The sequence below is a fragment of the Neopsephotus bourkii genome, unplaced genomic scaffold (genome assembly GCF_033783945.1).
Source record: "Neopsephotus bourkii isolate Nb327-2 ecotype Australia unplaced genomic scaffold, CSIRO-AGI_Nbou_v1 NB_1060, whole genome shotgun sequence".
Classification (NCBI taxonomy): domain Eukaryota; kingdom Metazoa; phylum Chordata; class Aves; order Psittaciformes; family Psittacidae; genus Neopsephotus; species Neopsephotus bourkii.
In genome coordinates this window covers 488,789-506,777 of record NW_026901548.1, presented here as the reverse complement: position 1 = coordinate 506,777, position 17,989 = coordinate 488,789, and the positions used below count along the sequence as shown (strand labels likewise).

Below are 17,989 nucleotides of genomic sequence, written 5' to 3'. Positions count from 1 at the left end.
GGCTGGTTCCTCCCCAGCAGTGACTTGCATATTAAGCTCAGCCCGCTCACAAGCGAGCCGGGGGCTGCCCTGCCCGAGCCCCCTTCCCCAGCGCAGGCACCTGAGCAGCACCCAAGGTGCCAGCACCAGGGACCGAGTGGGGCAGCACCCAGGGGGCGGGGGGTGTCCGGCTCCACTGAGCACCTCCAGCGCCCCCGAGGGGCTGCACGGGGGCTCAGCCCTCCCCAGCTGCTCCAAGCACCTTCCCCAGGGATGAGGGGCAGAGAAACCCGTGTCCAGCCACCTCCTGCCCACGCAGAGCCCCACACACAGCCCGTGGGTCAGGTGCTGCCAGCGGGGGTGCTGGGTCCTGCTCACGCATCCAGCAGGTTCCAACCCCAAAGATTTCCCATCAACTCGGCAAAATTAATCTGCTAATAAACCCGTTCTTTTTAAAGCTCGCCTCTGGGTTTTGCAAGCGACTCCTCCACACAGCGATCAGTTTACCCTGCACCGGAGGCGATCCGCAGCCTCCCACCCTCCCCAGCGCAGCCCTGGCCCTTCCTTTCCCTCCAGGGCAGGCGATGCCCCCGCTCCCCTCCTTCCCCCGGCTCGCGGGGCCCTGACCGGGACCCCAAGCGCAGCGCAAGCCCCTGCGGCAGAGCCCCCGAACCCCTCCCTCACCGCCTCCGGTGCTGTTTGCTCCGCCGGGACCGGGCTCTGCAGGGGGATCCGGACCGGGCGCAGGGGACGCGGTGGCTCTGGCCGCGGTCACCGCCAGCAGCACCGAGCCCGTCCCCAGCCCCGGTGCTGTTGTTGCTCTAACCCATGACAAAGGGCTTCGGAGGAGCAAAGCGGGGCGAGGGGAGCGCTGCCGAGCCCCAGGGAGCCATGAACTGCAAAGCAGGGGGGGCTCCGGGCAGATGGGGCCGAGTCAGCGCTGCCACTGCCGGGAGCTCCGCACCCAGGGCAGAGCCTGGCCCGGCGGCAGCCCCCAGCTCCCCACTGCAGGGCCCCAGCCTCCTGCCTGGCCAGAGACGGGGCCTTTGCTCTGGTGCCCAGGCAGGGATTGAAGCTGGCGCCCAGCAGCACAGAGGGGCCAGACCCCAGCAGCCCCCCCAGCTCCCCATGGCCGTGATGTGGGGCAGGCCCAGCTCACCTGGGACTTGGCTGTGTCCTGCACCCGTGGGGCAGCATCACCCCAACTCCCAGCCAGAGCAGAGCAAGGAGTGGAGCTCCCCAGCTGCAGCTTTTAAATGCTCTGAGCCCTCAGCTGCAGGTGATGATGAACATCATCACCCACACCCCAATCCCATCCCATCCCCACTGTCCTCAGCCCACCAGCCCCAGGGGCAGCCCCAATTGTGCCCCTTTTGGCCAAGACCGTGCCAAAGCCACGTCCCCTCCCTGTGCCAGTCACAGAGACCGCAGACCCGCAGAGGCTTCCTTTAAAGAGCTTTATTAGCTGCAGCAGGTCTGGTGTGGCAGGGAGCAGCGCCCGGCGCCCTGACAGGGACACCGGGACCCTCCCATCCCTCCCCACAGCCCCAGCCCCAGCAGTGGCATTTGCCCATGTGCCATTGGCAGCCACGCGGAGCCCGTGACCCAGGCCAGTGCGGTGCTGTGGCGCAGGAGGAAGGGATGCTCGGCCAAGTGGCACCAGCACGGGCAGTGGGGACAGAGCGAGGGCAGATGGGGCTCCTGGCCAAAGCCCCCCTTCCTCCATGGGATGCAAAGGGCCGGGAGGAGCAATGTGTGAAAGCGGGGCCAGCTCCCATGGCACAGCTCCCATGGGGGCCGCCGGCAGTGCCTGGCTGGGCAATGCTGCAGCACAGCCCATGGCTCCACAGCCGTGCCGGGAGCGTGGCTGCGCCGTCCTTCTCTGCTGAGCTCAAGCCTTGATGCGCTGGGGCAGCTCTGGGGCAGGCAGGGGCAGGGCAGGGGCAGGGGCAGGGGCAGGGGCAGGGGCAGGGCAGGGGCAGGGGCAGGTGATTCACTCGGTCTGTCAGATGGATGCTGGAACTTATACACAGAGCGGGGCTGAACAGAGCAACTAAACCGGGGCTCCTATGGGATCAGGAGGAGGTTTCTGCGAAGCACGAGGGAGGGCAGGGAAGGTCCCACAGGCAGAGGGGTTCCACCGGGCACCAAAGCTGGGGGACAACGTGGCTGGTGGCACCGCGATGGCCGCAAACAGCACGGCACCCTCACGTGGCACCAGTGGGATGGGGACCATCACCAGCCCCAGTGATGCCCCTGTCATGGGCACGGTCCTGCTCCTGCACCGAGCCCTGGCACCGCTGCACCACGGGGCTGGGGAAGAGACCGACCCGGTGCTGGCCGGTGGGAGGAGGAGGAGGGCGAGGGGTTCGATGGGCAGGGTGGGCGGCAGGGCCAGTCTCTGGCAGGGGCGCGGGACCCCCGAGGGCTCCGCTGAGTCCGGGGCTGTGGGGGGGGGGCTGCGGTGTCCCCCTGTACTGCCCGCCTACAGCGCGCAGGAGGCGTCCGCCGAGCGCTTCCTCAGCTCCTTCCCGGCCCGGGGGTGGTGGTGGTGGGGGTGAGCGTGGCCCGGGCCGGGCTCCGGCAGCGCTGCGCCCTGCGGCTGCGTGTCCTGGGGGTGCCCCGTGCCCCCCGGCGCCTCCACGCGCAGGAACGCCTTCACCTTGTGGTGCCGGGCCTGGCCGTCGCTGGAGTCGATCACCCGGCACTCGTAGGTGCCCTCGTCCTCCGGCTTCACCCGCGACAGGCGCAGCTTGTGGGAGATGTTGCTGCCGACCACCTTCACCACCTGCGGCGGGGACACGGGCTCAGGCGCCTGTGGGGACCCCGCTGACACCCAGAGCACTGCCCCCCCTCCGTGGGTCCCCGGGGTGACGCGGCCCTGGCGCGGGGCTCGGGATCCATGCGCATCCGCGCCCGTAATTGGCTTTTCTACCAAATTGATCCGCTCTCACTATTTATCACCCCATGAAATTTAAGGCTCAGTCACTGGCCAGGGCCGGGGCTGCTGCTGGGCTGGGTCAATAAATCCCATTTATGACCCGCCCCGGGCCACTGGCTCTGTTCCCTGTCATCACGCTGGGCGGCAAAGGCCATTCTTCTGCTCGCCGCTGCGTTTGTTAGCGGAAGATTTTATGGTGTTTAGAGACAGGGCAGAGGCCAAGGCAGGCTCCGAGCCGTGCCCAGGACGGGGCAGGGGCTGTGTGCTGGTAAAGGGGAGCTGCGGGTGCTGGTGTGAGTGAGCTGGGTGCTGAAGGAGCTTCCGAAAACGCCTTTGTGTCAGCAGAGCCAGGAGGCACCGGGATGAATGGGTGGGAAGTTTAGAGCTAAGGCAAGGAAAGCCCAGTTTGCTGCTGGAGCCCTGCCCCGCAGCTCCCCAGCCTCAGCCCTCCTCAGCTATGGCAGGGATGAGCTTATGGCCTGTTGTGATGCCTGTGCCTTCCTGCTGCCCAGAGACCCCCGCACTGGTCAGGCCAGACAGACACTGCAGTGCCCAGCCGCAGCTCAGCCCCCAACGTGCCGCGCACAGCACCAAAGCAGGGGTTAAAGAATGCGAGATGAGGTGGGAAATAAACCCAGACCCATTGCGTGTGCTCCCACCACATCTGGGCAGAGCCGGCGCCGGCCTCTCCAGCGCCAAGTGTGTTTTGGCAGAGGAAGCCTGGCCCAGGCCTGTTTCTGTGTGATTTACATCGTCTCGCACTGCCTGGCACTGCCGTTGGCTCTCACTCGGTTGCTGCTGTGCCTGGAACGTGGGGTTCATCAGAGGGGCTCGTGGTGCCTTTGCCCAGGTTCATTCATCGCCTCCGTTTGGAAGCGTTTCAGAATGAGGAGAGAACGAAAGCGGTTGGACACTCGCGCCTCTCACTGGATCTGCAGGAGGCAGCAGAGCTGCTGCACCCCGAGCTCTTCAGGTACCCCCGGTTACACTGCACCCGCATCGCCTGCACCGGACACAGCGGTGGATCTGAGCCGAGCCCAGCGCCCGCCTCACCCCTCCTGCCATGGGCACCCCTGTGCCCTGCAAGGGCGAGCGAAGAGCCTGCAGCAGGGAGGCTGGGAAGCACCTTCTGATGCTGCTGTTTCAGTGGCCCCGAGGCTGGGAGGGCCGGGGGGGTCATGGCTGCCAGCGGGAGGCCGGGAGCAGTTACTGGATTGAACTGGGGAGCTGCTCCTCATTCTGCTCACGGGAACCCGAAGGGCTTTGGGATGCCGATCCCTGACTAAATGAGATTCATTTTCTGCTCAGCACCCGCGTGCCCCTGCGATGCCGACAGGAGCCGGTCGGGGCTCACACCCAGGCTGCAGCCCCCAGTGCCGGGGGTCCCTGGCACCCCCCAGCCCCAGGACCCCTTGCACAGACCCCAACCCTGGGGACCCTCCTGCTCCCCTGCCCTGCGCAGCTCCCATCCCGCTGCCGGGGGCCCCGCAGGAGCCATTATCCCCACTCACGCTTATTTTAGTCGCGTCCTTCCCAGGCTCCTCCTGCGGTGAAGCCTTCAGCTGCTGGAAGAGCGGGATGGGAGAGACCAGAGAGGGAAGAGAAACCATGAGCTCGGCTGAGAGGGGGCAGGAGCCCAGCGGAGCCCGGGGAGGCTGCTCCGTGGAGGAGGAAGAGGAGGGAGAAGGGAGAAAAGGGAGAAAAGGGAGAAAAGGGAGAAAAGGGAGAAGGGAGAAGGGAGAAGGGAGAAGGGAGAAGGGAGAAGGGAGAAAAGGGAGAAGGGAGAAAAAGGGAGAAGGGAGAAAAGGGAGAAAAGGAAAGGGAGAAGGAGAAGGGAGAAAAGGGAGAAAAGGGAGAAGGGAGAAAGAGAGAAGGGAGAAAAAGGAGAAGGGAGAAAAGGGAGAAGGGAGAAAAGGGAGAAGGGAGAAAAGGGAGAAGGGAGAAGGGAGAAGGGAGAAGGGAGAAAAGGGAGAAGGGAGAAAAGGGAGAAGGGAGAAGGAAGAAGGGAGAAAAGGGAGAAAAGGGAGAAAAGGGAGAAGGGAGAAAGAGAGAAGGGAGAAGGGAGAAAAGGGAGAAGGGAGAAGGGAGAAAAGGGAGAAGGGAGAAAAGGGAGAAGGGAGAAGGAAGAAGGGAGAAAAGGGAGAAAAGGGAGAAGGGAGAAGGGAGAAGGGAGAAGGAAGAAGGGAGAAGGGAGAAGGGAGAAGGGAGAAGGGAGAAGGGAGAAGGGAGAAGGGGAAGGGGCTGCTCAGCCCTGGCAAACTGGGACACCCTGGGCAGGTGGGAGCCATACAAGGCCCATGGGAAGGGGAGGGAGCACCTCAGTGGCTGGAGGACAGCTCCATCAGTGGGTGCTCCCCATGACCCGGACTGGGGTCGATGCCCGCTCCAAACACCCCTCACCCTGCAGCCCCTGGCAGCTCTGAGCCAGCGGCAGCTCCAGCGATGCTGCTCGATTTATGGTAATACCAGCAGCAGCTCTGCCAAAGACACAGTAATAAAGGCTCATTAAAATACCTAAAGCTGCCTTCCCATTATTTGGCCCTTATCTCTGTGTGAACAGAAAGAGAAATAAAGAGACAGCTGTTTGCCGAGACCAGTACACACGGAAATAGGGAAAACAAGGGAGGGCTGGAGGGGGAGGATACAGGGATGAGACGGATGCAAGGGCAGTTGTGATATGATAGGAGAAGGCAAAAGCACCAGGGCAAAGCCTCCGCCTGGGTCAGTCCCCAGGGATGGGATAACTGGAAAGGGTGGCCAGGACAGCCCAGCCCCATGCACTGGAGCACCCTCAGTGCAGCCGGGTGCTGTGCACCCCACACATGGTCCTGCAGGACTGGTTGGTGCCGGTGCTGCTGCTGCAGGACAGGGACCCCCTGAGCCTCAAATGCTGCTGCAAGGGAAGTCCCACGAGAGCTCTGCCTCTCGCTGCCGCTGCTGGATGGGGAGGACGAGGCGCATTACCTGGCTGGAAGCCCACGTCTGTTTGTCCGCCCAGTCCTTGTGGTTGCGGACGTACCACCACTGTATCTCCAGGGAGTAGGAGGGGGAGCCGGTGCCGCGGAAGGAGCACGCCATCTCCACGTCCTCGCCCGCCTGCGCCGTCATGTCGTGGGGGGTCTCGGTGAAGAGGGCTGCAGGAGACAGAGCGAGGGCTGCGGGGATGTGCCGCTGGCCCAGCAACGGGCGATGCCGCCGCCCATGCGAGCAGAGCCACCAGGAGCACCAGGACCCAGCCCCCGGCCCTTCCCCAGGGGCAGTGGCAGGAACGGGAGGGAGCAGAAGCTCCCCCCAACGCCTCCCCCTGGGACCTTGCCCCAGGGTGGCAGGGCCCCAGCGCACCTCCGAGGTGTCACAAATGAAAACAGCAGCCGCTTAGATCAGAGCACAAATGAAAAACAAATCCTCGTTTAATGCGGCCCCAAACACGCTCCCACATGCCATATGGTTTGCTTGCCTTGCTCAAAACAAATATTGTTCGGAGATGTAATTAGAATTCTTTTCATCTCCTCTGGAGGGATCCCTGCTCCTCTGTAACGGCCCCAGCGCGCGGGTCACCGGCAAATGCATCCCCACAGCCTGCGCAGCCTCTGCCCGGCACGGCACGGGGACAGGGCTGAGCCTCCAGCACCAGCACGGCCAGGCCGGGGCTGCCTGAGCCCCCCATGGCCCTGACGCTGTTTTGGCCGCAGAGGCAGTGGGGCTGGGACAGGGTCCTGCCCCCCATCTTCACCAGCCACCTCGTGCCACCGGCACTGCTGGTTCACAGCCACCACGCAGGCCCCCCAGTGCCATCGCAGCCCCCCGGGACCCCGGCCCGTTCGGAAGCAGCGTGCAGCTTCCACCAAGCCTTGATCCCCTCTGAAAAAGAATTACTAACGGAAAAGTTAATACCTTCAGTATCTGCCGGTCCCTCCGGGCGCACGGAAATCCCATATCCTTATCACTTTCCTTTAATCCATCTTAGCAGGGGAACCGAGGGAAATACCCAGCACAAGGCTCCCACCAACCCGGGGCTCCTGCAGGGCTCCCAGCACGGATCCTGCAGCCCCTTTGCCCAGGACCCAGCACCAGCAGCCGGGGGGGGTCTGTGCCAGGGGGGATCCGAACGGGAACAGCGCCAGGGGTTGAGGGAAGGGCAGGAGGGTCCGGCACTGCCCGGCACATGGCAAAGGCATCTCCAGCCATAGCCAGCACTCACCCCCCCTTCCCCAGCCACAGCCCAGGATGGGGATTCTCCTCCGCAGGATTCCCAATGGACAATGCCAGAGGCTCCTGGCAGAGCCTGTGCCAGCCCCTGGTCCATGCGGCGCAGAGACAGAGGCAATGGCCGGAGGGCTTCCACCGTGTCCAGGTTACTCTGAGCACAATTAGAGTCTGGTCCCACTGATGGGATTTGGCAGCTGAGCAGAGAAAAGGCCTGATAGGATCAGGCACCTCCCTCCGTTCAGGTTTTAATTGGGAAGTGCGTGTATTAATTAACCCCAGAGCACAGCCAAAATAGGGCAGGTCCCACCGGTGGAGCTGCCTGGATCCCCCCCCAGCACCCCTGGGGACCATGGACCCCATTGACCCCCCGGCCCTTCCTCGCCTCCCCAGGGCCGCAGCTGTGAGTGACACGCTGGGAACTTGGGACAGACAGGGCATAAAGTGCCTGCTGATGGATGGATGGATTGATGGATGGACAGATGGATGGACGGATGGATGGACGGATGGATGGATGGACGGATGGATGGACGGATGGACAGCAGGGTCTGACAGCAGGAGGGAAGGTGGGGCCGGTTCCTTTCTCCCTGCACACTCCAGCTCTTCATCCTTCCCTTCTGCCTCCCTGCCCGCTCCCTCCATCCCAGCTTCCCACACAGGGCTCCTCTGCGGGAAGGGGCTCCAGGACCCCAGTGCCAAGGGACACCCGGATCAGGGGCAGTGGGGCCACCACCATCCCCGGATCCACATCAGGACAGTCCCTGCCATGACAGCAGAACGTGGTGGTGCCATGAGCAGCCCCATGGCCGGGCACAGACCCAGCTCCCCCCGGCACCACTGCTGGGATGGGGCTTTGGTGCTGGAGCTGCTCAGAACCATCCCTCTCCCCACCGCTGCCATCGGTGCCGCATCCCAGCAGCAGGAGGGGGGCCGGTGCTGGGCTGGCTGCCGCGTACTTTATGGCCTGGTGCCTGTCATAAACTGGGAAAATCAGGATCAATAAATCTTGCAGGAAACAAAAATCAGGGGAAATAAAATGAACTCAATGGGGAAACACAGATAAACGGAATTGAAAACGCCTGCTGGGACAGCTTGGTGCTCTCATAAACCGGAGATAGAGAGGCTGCTGCTCTCCTCCCCACGCGGGCAGGATTCATTGCCACAGCCCTGTACGGCGCAGGCAGGAGGGTGGCAGGGAATGGGCGTCCCCCCCAGCCTGCACCATGGTGTCCATCACCCCAGCACCTGGAAATGACGGCCCGGCCCCTGCACTGGGTCCCTGCAGCCCCTGGAGCACATGAGGCCGTGCAGCCCCTGCGAGCCTGGCCAGGACCCTGCTCACCACCCAGCTTTGGTGCAGCCTTGCAAGGGGCCATGCTGCCCTTCTCAGCCTCCCCACGGCACCAGCTGCAACAACTGCAACTTAAACAGGGCCGCGGGCACGCACTGGGGTCGGTGTTTGTGTAAGCATGGATGGGAGGGTGATTAAACAAGGACTGGGCATGCACAGATGCCTGTGGATCACCCGGTCCGTGCCCACGCCTGCTCGGAGCTCTGGACCCCGTGAACCATCGCAGCCCTGCTCACTCAGATGCTTCCTTCTCTGCCTGACAGCGCAGCAGCCGCTGGCACAGCCATGGCTGGGCTGGAGTGGCTGGGGAGGGCTGGGGAGGCTGGGGAGCCCCCGGCCCCAGGGGAGGAGGCGGAGGAGGAGGCAGCCCTGGGCAGGCGGGTGCAGGGCGGTGTCGCCGGCTCAGCCTCTGCTGCCCCTTGTCCCCCCCTCCGGCTGCCGCTGCTGTGCCCTGGCTGTGATCAGCCGTGGTTTATCCTCCCCTCCCCTCCGCGGGGCTCTGCCCCTAATTCCTGGTTTATCCCGGTTCCGGGAGCCAAGCCCCCCATGGACAATTCCTGGGCTCAGCCTCGCGCTCTGGCAGCCCCCCCTCCACTCCCCGGCCGTGGGATGGTGCCGTGAGGCACTGCAGGGAGGGAGCGGCTCTGGAAGTGGCCGCTGCAGCCCTGGGACCAGGGGCTCCTCAAGCCCCCATGGAGCCTATCCCCGGGCACTGTCATCAGCCATGTCCAGGCCAGCGGGTCCCCACCAGCACCAGCACCCAGAGCTGCCTCCATCCTCCCTGTTGGAGGCTGCCTGGGCGGGAGTCACCCATGAAGGCACAGGCGGCATCTCCCTGAAGGGATGCAGGAGCAGGAGCCCTGCCGCTGGCCGGACACGGGGGTTGCTGGCGCTGCTGCTCCTCCCTCCTCTTCCCGTCCGCAAGGTACCACCTGGGAACGCAGCTCCTCCTGACAAGCCTCGCTCAGGGATGCTGACCCCGGGTCACCAGAATCACACCATGGCCACAAACGGGCGCATGAACAGAGCGGCGCGGGGGCACCGGCGAGGGCAGGGAGCGGCCGCAGGGACGGGATGAGCCCAGGGCTGGACCCAGCATCCCTCCGGCCCCGCGGGAGCCCTGCTCCCCTCTGGCAGCGCTGCCATCACAGGAGAGGCGTGAGGCTGAGCCCCACCAGCGCGGGCACGCCGGGCCGGGAGCCCATTTCTCTGCCCCCATTTCCTGCCACATTAGCAGCAGAATTAGCTCGAATTTGCAGCGTAAATGAAACCAACACCCCCCCAGCGGCTGCGTGAGGCCGGAGCTCACCTTGCGGGGAGCTCGAATTCACCTTGAAACCCGCGGGTGTTTCCATCCGTTCACCGTCGCCCTCCCGCTGCCCCCGCAGGAGAACGGCACTGAGAGACCCGGCCCCGGCTGCCAGCAGCTCCCCGGGCACGGGGCTCCCAGCTCCAGGTCCCGGTTCCGACGATCCCCTCCCGAGGGCACCGCGGTTTTCCGAGGGCAGCTGTTGGGGAGTGTGACCCCTCAAACCGGCTGCTGGAGCACGCTCCCACCTGGCTCTGCCCGCCCCACCGCCGCTGGGATCACCCTGGTCCAGCTGCATCTGGAGCACACGGTGCATGGCACCAACACATCTGGCACAGCCAAGTCCAGTGCCTGGCCACGCACCCACTGCAGTGTGGTGGGGTGCTCCCGGGTGCCCTGGGGAGGGGGGAGCCAGGTGGGAGATGAACCCACAGCCAAGAAAATGGCCATGGAGAAGAGCCCAGACAGACCCAGGCTATTGTCGGATGGGCTGGGGAGGGCTGATCCATCCCGAGGCAGGTGAGTTCTTCCTGCTCCATGAACCAGAATCCCAGTGCCAGGTCCCCATCCCTGCCCCAGTGCTGTTGGTGGCTCCAGCCCCGTGCAGCTGCCCCGGCCGTGTGTTTGATTTGCTGCCTCACTCACCAGGAACGTTATGATTAAAATTAGCTGTCACTGTCCTAACGTAATAATTCCCAGTGTCTGGCCCATCGTCTGTCAGCCTCTTCAAGGGAAAAGAAAGCACAGACATTTGATGAGGAGAAGTGTCAGAAGTAATTGCATTGAATGACTGCACGAACAGCAGCAGGAAAAACACATCGGGTGGAGAATTCCCATCAGGAAGCATGAAAAAATCCGGCAGAATGCAAAGTGTTGATGAAAGTAATTGATAGAATAATCATCGGGTGTGAGAGGAAGGAGAAGGGCAGCCCCCGGGGACCCGGGGCTCGGCTCCCTCCAGCCCCAGCCCCAGAGCCCGTGAGACACCGGTGCTGCGGGGACGGAGCCGCTGCTGCTCCTGCTGCTCACCCAGCGGCGGCCCCTGCCCTGTGCCGGGAGCCGGCCCGAGCTTCCCAGCCAGCGCTGGTTCGCAGGCGGTGGCACCAGCCCAGCGTGCAGAGGCTCTGCAATGGGGGGCATGAATAATTGAAGGCGCCAGCCTGAGCGGAGAGCAGAGACGAGAGAGGAGGGGAGAGCAGAGCAGAGGCAGCGCTGTGGGCAGGGAGGGATGGTGAGGAAGGAGCCTGCGGCTCAGGCGCTCTCCAGGGCAGCAGAGCAGACGGAGCCCATCCTGGCTCCATCCTCGCCCGTGTCAGAGCCTTCCCTGTGCGGGCACGGAAAGGACTTCCTCTGACCGAGACTTTGTCCCTTGGCAGCAGCCCGGCTGCCCACGGCTCCCGCCTGCCCTGCAGCAGCGTGGAGCTGCCTCGGCCGCCTGCAGAGCACACGGCTCCCGGCCCCTTCCCTCGCTGCATCTGCTGTGGGCAGGGTACAGGTAACAGCGACGGCAGGGCCAGGCTGCAGAGGCTGCTCTGGTCGCCTGCACCAGGCAGAGATGGCAGTGAGCTCCTGGCGCTGCCTGCAGCGGGCAGAGCTTGGCAGGGCTCCACCGGCCCCACTGGCCACAGATGAATCCATCCCATCATCCCCGGCCTCTCTCCTGCCCCGCAAGGAGGAGAAGCTCCACCAGCAGGTAATGAAATGATCAATCTCTGATCGGCTAAACAGCGATTTATCCAGGTTTTCAACACACACAGCTTTTATCAAATTGGTATTCACCTACTGAACACAAATGGCTTATTATACATGACCCACTTATTCACTGCTTTTCAGTATCGTTAATAAAGGTTTCTGTTGTGATTAAGTGAGTTGCTGCAGAACTGCTCGTAGTAGCAGGCTGTAATGTGGCTCTGAAGTGCACTCGCCCTCCCAGAATATTTCTTCTCCTTGGCTCCCTGCTCCCTCTCAGCGACCATTTCACTATTTATTTGCCTATTGCTGAATTTCTGAGGGGAGCAGCAGCAGTAATGGAGGCTCTTTGCCCACATCTCCTTCCGGCACGCCAGGCCGGCAGGTCCAGAAACCCTCCTGCGTTCCTCCCCCAGCACAAGGCAGAGCATCCCTGCCCAGAGAGCCGGGTACCCGCTGGACCACGCGCTGTGTCCCTGTGGGAACCAGGGCCTGGCGAGCCTGGAGGCTCCTCGGGGCAGGGAGCTCCTGCCGCAGGCCGCAGCCCTGGAGCCGTGTGAGGGGAATGGCTGCAAAGGGGGAAAAGGCACCCAGCACCCTGTGCCCACTGCTGGGGCTCAGATTTAAACCCACCCGTATCAGCTGCAGGGAGCAAGGAGGGTCTCGGTGCTCTTCCCGAGGGGGGGCTGTCTCCTGTCACCTGCTCAGTGCCCCGTGGGTGGGAATCACCCTGGGCTGGGCGAGTGTTTCATGCAGGGGTGCAGAGAACGACTCCATCCCAGCTCCTGGCTGGACCCTGCCGGGTTGGCAGCACCTCGGAGCCACCGACCTGCTGGGCCACCGAGCACCGGAGCCGGCAGAGCGGGAACGGGAGACTGGAGAGTCGCTCCCGCTGCCAGGGGCGGGTGTCAACACACGGCAGTGCACGGGGGGTGCACCGGGATGCACGGGGATGCAGGGGGTGCACAGGGATGCACGGGGATGCACGGGGATGCAGGGGATGCAGGAGATGCACAGGGATGCACGGGGATGCACACTTGCACCGGGCTGCGCGGTGTGTGCACGGCTGTGCAGGGGGACGCACCGTGCGAAGCCCCGGGCTTGGCAGCGCAGCGGCGGAGGCAGAGGCCGCCCCCCGGGCCCCAGGGACCGGAGCGGCGGAGCCCAGCCCCGGCTCGCCCGAGCCGCCTCCCGCTCCCGGAGCCGCCGCCGCCGCCGCCGCGAACCGAGCCGCGGAGCTGCCGCGGGCGGCGGAGCCCAGCGCGGACCCCGGGTTCTGCCCCCCTCCCGCCGCCCGTCCCGCGGCCCCCGAGACGGCACCGGTGGGACCGAGCCCTGCGAGCACTCCGGGCGCAGCCGCCGCCTCCCGCATCCCCCCCCTCGGGGCAGCCGAGCCCCGGTCCCTGCCCGCCGCCCGCGCTCACCGCTGCCCGCCGCCGGGGCGTCCCACGGGGGGTGCCGGGAGGCGGCGCCGAGCTGCAGGTAGAGCCCCAGGTAGTGCAGGATCCCCAGGGCCAGGCCCAGGCCGCCCATGGTGCCGCGGGCGCGGCCGTCCCGGGGCCGGCGCTGCCGCTGGGCCGAGCCGTGTCCCCGGGGCTGCGCCGCGGTCCCGCCGCCGCCGCGCTGCGGAGCTCTTCTCTCGCGCGGAGGGCGCCGTGCGCCGAGGCGGTGCCGCGGCTCAGCCCGGAGCCTCCCCCGCCCGGCGGAGGGATCCCGGCCCCGCGCGCACCCACGAAGTTTTTCCCACGGTTCATTCTTAAACTGCGCGGGGCGGGGCCGGGCCGCGAGACCCCCCCGGGATCCCCCCGGGACCCCCCCGGGACCCCCCCGGGACCCCCGAGCCCCGCGCGCGGCGTCCCCGGCGGGGGCGGCTTCAGCGGCCGGGGCCTGCGGGGAGCGGTACCGGGGGTACCGGGGTGCGGGGTCCCCGGTGCGGTGCCCTCCAGCAGGGCCCTCTGGGACCCTCGCGGGGCTCCCCCCGGCACCCCCCGCGGGTGCATTTGATATAACCCCGCCCCCCCACTCCGTACCAGGGCTCGTGCCCCAGCGGGATCCGTCTCAGGATGAGAGCCCCGGAGAGGGGCACACGGGGCTCAGAGCCGCCGCGCGAGGGGGGCAAAGGCTGCTCCGTGAAACCCCACCGGCACGGGACCGGCAAACCGGGTCCTGCCCCGCAATGCCACGGGCACGGTGCTCACTGCCCTTGAGCCAGCCCCAGCACCAGCGCCGGCCTTTCCCAGCCCCACGGCTGCTGGCACCCAGCACCGCGACCTGCAGGACACCAGCACCAGCCTGCACCATTCACACCTATTCTGAAGTCTAAAAGCACAAACACGGGCTGGGAGCGCAGCGCAGCCCTCGCACACACACAAACACACACGGCGTTATCTGTGCGCCGCGTGGCAGCCTGAAGGGTGTCTGAGCTCCAGATAAACGGTAACAATCAGATTATTTCAGGTGTTCTCTGCCATGTGATGACGGATGCTTGTGGCAAAGCGATCCTTTAAACCAGACTTGAGAATACAAACGGTGCCTTCACCCTTCCTGCAGCTGGGCTCCAGCACAGGGCGCAGGAGGAGCTCAGCTGTGCCTGGCACCAGGGGCTGCGCTGCCTCATACCTGCAGTACAGACCCCCGGGGTCAAAGAAGTTGTACCTGCTGCAGGGTTTCTGCTTGCAGAATAAAGCCCGGAGCAGAGGAGAGCATCCATCCATCTCTGCCCGAGTTCCTCACTCCCTCTGCAGTTGAAAGTGGGTGGAAGGAGGAAGCTGCCATAACAGCACCCACAACTGCGGCTGGTTGAATTGAGGGTCCCACGTTGGGACAGCAGGAGAGCAACACCATGAAGGGCCCTGGCTTACCAAGGGAAATCTCCTGGAGCGGATCTGGGCTGAAAACTGAGCCCAGAGTCACGAGTGGGGGCAAGAAACCCCACACCCCAAAATAGGGCTCCATGCACAGGATCAAGCGCAACAGGGAAAGCAGCCGAGGCCAAGCAGGAGCCGTGGTCAGGGCAGCCCAGCCCCGCGGTGCTCTGCGGCCCTTGGCCCATCCTCTGCCACTGGCCAGTGAGGGGAGCGGGGTGAGTGGGGACATCACTCACAGGGGACCCTGTGTCCCAGGCAGGGCTCCTTGCTCCCGGTCCCACAGCCCCGGTCCAAGGGGTGGCGGGAGCTGCGGCTGCACCTCAGGGGCAGGAACCTGCCAGGATGCTCCTGGTTCTCATCAGGGATGGTTAAATCACGGCACAAGGAAGCAAAGAGCATAAATCCCTCTCGGAGCCGGGAACACCTCCAGCTGCGGAGCCTCAATTAGGTCTCATTTCCAGCTGATTTTCTGCCACCGCAGCGGGATGACAAATGGACCCGGGCGCTGTGCAGGGCCCGGCAGACGGGCACAAGCCAAGCGCCCGCGGGGCTGGGGTGCACTGGGAAGGTTCCATTTTCCTCCTCCATTTAATCCATCAGTGGACAGGCCCCGAGCAGCTGCTGATGGAGCCCGCGCCCGGCAGGGAGAGGAGGGAGCTGCAGCACTGGAGGAGAGAGCAGAGCCCGCGGCTCCACACCCAGCAGGCACCTGAGGTCCCTTACGGGCACCCTCCCTGCTGTACTGGAGTACCTGGTGCCTCCCCGCAGGGCTCCTGAGCCAGAGCAAGGCCCCAGCGCCTCGCTCTCAAGGATGAGATGCTCCTTATCTCTGGTAGCACCGGGGTTTCTGCCTACTGCTTGATGTGGTTAGGGTTAGGGTTGATATGATTCGTGCCAGTGGCTCTGCTCGGGGTGGGAACCTGCGAGATGGGGGAATCCGGTGGCTATTTCCACACAGCAACACCACAGCGACCCTGGTGGCACCCACGGGGACACCCAGACTCAAACCAGGCTGGGGTGGTTGCTCCTGTTGGCACCCAAGTGCTGCCCATGTTCATCCGGACACAACCCAAAGCCTGTGCTTGCTTCAGACAGCAGAAGCTTAAGGCATCCAAGGAAGGTAAAAGCACCCAAAGAGCACGACTGCTGAAGCACTGGGGTGCTCAGCACCCCCTGCTCTGAACACAGCGGAACGATTGCGCCCCAGTTGTGCCCCTGAAGCTCCCGGGGGTGGCAGCTGCTGCAGCCCCATGAGCCATGGGGCCGGGCTCAGGGCTGTGCCCATGCCCAGGAGCCAGCGCTCCGCTCTGCGGCTGCCTGGGGGAGCGGGTTGGGCTGCTCAGCGCTGTGATGGGCAGAATAAGCACCCTCGGTGCTGATCCCGAGCTCATTTCTGATAGGTGTTGAGAGCCGACAACCCCGGTATGAAAAAGGATTCCCTTCCACTGCCGAGTTTGACATTCCTGCGTTATCAGATTATCCGCAAAGGTCTGTGCGTGCTGCAGGAAAACAGCTCCGGCATCCCGCACCGCAGCCTCCTCCGCCGCGCACCCCGGGGCAACTCAGCCGCGGAGACAGAGCCCGGCAGCGCCCCTGGTGCCGAGTGCAGGGGCTCGGGGGAGTGAACCCAGCCCAACCCTGCCGGGACCCCAAAACTGAGTGAGCACTGCAGTACACGAAACAGGGAGAGGGGTCCGGGGGCTCGGGGTGGAGGGAACCCGGCTGGGAGAGCACCGGGCCCCAGGACCGGGAGAGCATCCCTGGGGCACCGAGCGCAGCAGCTCCGGGGCCTCTGAGGGTCCCAGCAGGAAGCTCCCTGGGGCTGTGGGGGTCCCAGGGCAGGGGGGTCGATGAGGAGGGGCTGAAGCTCAGGAGCCATCGCTCACAAAGAATTCTTCCTTCAAGCACAAGCCCTGCCTGGCTCCAGCTCCTTCCTGCCCTGCAGAGCCCAGCAGCAGGTTAGGGATGCAGGCACTGCTGCAATCGTTCCAGGGACATTTCCCTCTTTCCAAACCATTGCTTTAAGGACCAAACCCAACAATCAAATGTAAAGAAACCCAACAAACAAAACCCCCAAAGCAGCCCCTTCCCCTCCACATTATTTATGGCCAGATGAGAAAAGCCTCCCCTGAAACCCAGGTCTTAGGAGGAAAGGATTATTAGAAACCCCTCCAAGATCAGTGCTTGAGGTGCTGCTGAGGGTTTGTTTCCAGGTTTGACAGTCCCTGTGCACTCAGCGCAGCCTGGCTCTCTGCTGCAATGTCAGGATATTCCTCAGTCACGATTCTCACCCTTCTCTGCCCACAGCCAGCCTCAGCCCCAGGCAGCTCCTGGCTTCCTGTTGGAGCAGAGCCCTCAGCACTGTCCTGAGAAGGGGACAGGGGGACAGGGCAGGGGCACCAAGCGATGCTCCAGCTGCAGGACATCCCCCTTCCCTCGAGGGCAAGCTCCCCACCACACAGCGCTCATCAATCACGTTGCTTCTAATTAACTTCTCATTTAGCTCTCCAGTCAAACCTGTTCACAGTCAGAGACACGACAGAACCCAGCGAGGGCTGCGGCCACGGTTGGGCTCTCCCTGCACACTCCAGTGACCCCAAGGCACAGCCGGGGATTTGGCTGGGCACAAGCCCCAGGAGCTGTGAGGCTTTAATGCTTCCCAGCAGGTGAAGCTGCTGAAGAGGCCGAGGTGTGGGCTGGGATGGGCCCAGGCTGCTCCGACCCCTGCCTGTGCTGGGTGCTGGAGCCAGAGCCCACACAGCCCCCAGCTTGCCCTGGGACACAGACTGGGTTTTCCTGCTCTTTTGCCCAAGATGACCTGTTCTGTGCACCCCAGACAGGGCCGGGAGCTCCGGCCCCTCTGGCACCCTGGGACCACCACGCAGAGGATCCCAGCTTTGCCCAGTGGGGTTCTCCCCTCTGAGAGAGAAGAACCCACCATCCATCTTGTAAAGGCTGACGTGCAGTAACAAGCTCTGCTCTAATTCCCCAGCAGCATCTGGAGCATCCTCGTCTGTCACAGTTGGGCTCAGGTAGACACAGGCATTTTGCCTTCCTGTATCCCACAAGCGTCTCCTCTGGCTCTTCCAGGAGGAAAAGCAGAGCCCAGCTTTGACCACAAACCCCTTGGCTGTGCTGCCAAGAGTTCCCGGGCTCAAGTACAACACTGAGCACAGCTGAGAAACAGAGGAAAACACACCTTTGAAAAGCTGTTGAAAACAGGACAAAGGAATGAGGAATTAATTCCAACAAGTTCTGCACCAAAATCGTGGTTTTGCAGCTTTCTGGTGCCTGCCGAAGCCGGGACTCCCACGCTGGGCCCCTGAACAGGAGCGCTCAGCAGCGCCGGGGCCGAAGCAGCCGTTCGGCTTCCCTGACAATGCATTTTTCCTGGAGATAGAAACTGAACGCTGCCAGCATGCAAATGTATGTAAATGAGGCAGGGCCCCGCTTGCCGGGGCTCCCGGTGACACTCATTAACTCCAGCACAGGAACAGAGGAGGCAGGAAAACATCCCCAGCTCCTGCTTGTCCCGGTGCAGAGGGGCCGGAGCACTGCGGGAGGTGATGGGGGGAGCTGTGGGTCTGCGGCCCTCGGCCCTGCTGCAGCTCCTCCAGTGTGTGGGGAGAGGCTGCCCGGGGTCCCCT

At 64.1% G+C, this 17,989-nt stretch overlaps 1 protein-coding gene across 4 annotated transcripts; it reads right to left on the bottom strand.

Moving 5' to 3' along the window:
- Window positions 1-1,955: 1,955 nt before the first annotated feature.
- On the bottom strand, window positions 1,956-13,112 carry VSTM2L (V-set and transmembrane domain containing 2 like). Of its 4 annotated transcripts, none has more exons than XM_061361368.1 (4): window positions 12,900-13,112; window positions 5,885-6,075; window positions 4,432-4,485; window positions 1,956-2,767 (listed from the first exon to the last, which is right to left on the bottom strand). In XM_061361368.1, the coding sequence occupies exons 1-4, from the start codon at window positions 13,006-13,008 to the stop codon at window positions 2,465-2,467; spliced, it is 657 nt and encodes a 218-aa protein (XP_061217352.1). In that variant the 5' UTR covers window positions 13,009-13,112; the 3' UTR covers window positions 1,956-2,464. The 4 variants fall into 4 exon arrangements, with proteins under 4 accessions (XP_061217352.1, XP_061217353.1, XP_061217354.1 ...); XM_061361369.1 differs by having other exon boundaries at window positions 4,432-4,482; XM_061361370.1 differs by having other exon boundaries at window positions 5,885-6,054.
- Between the last annotated feature and the right edge of the window lie 4,877 nt (window positions 13,113-17,989).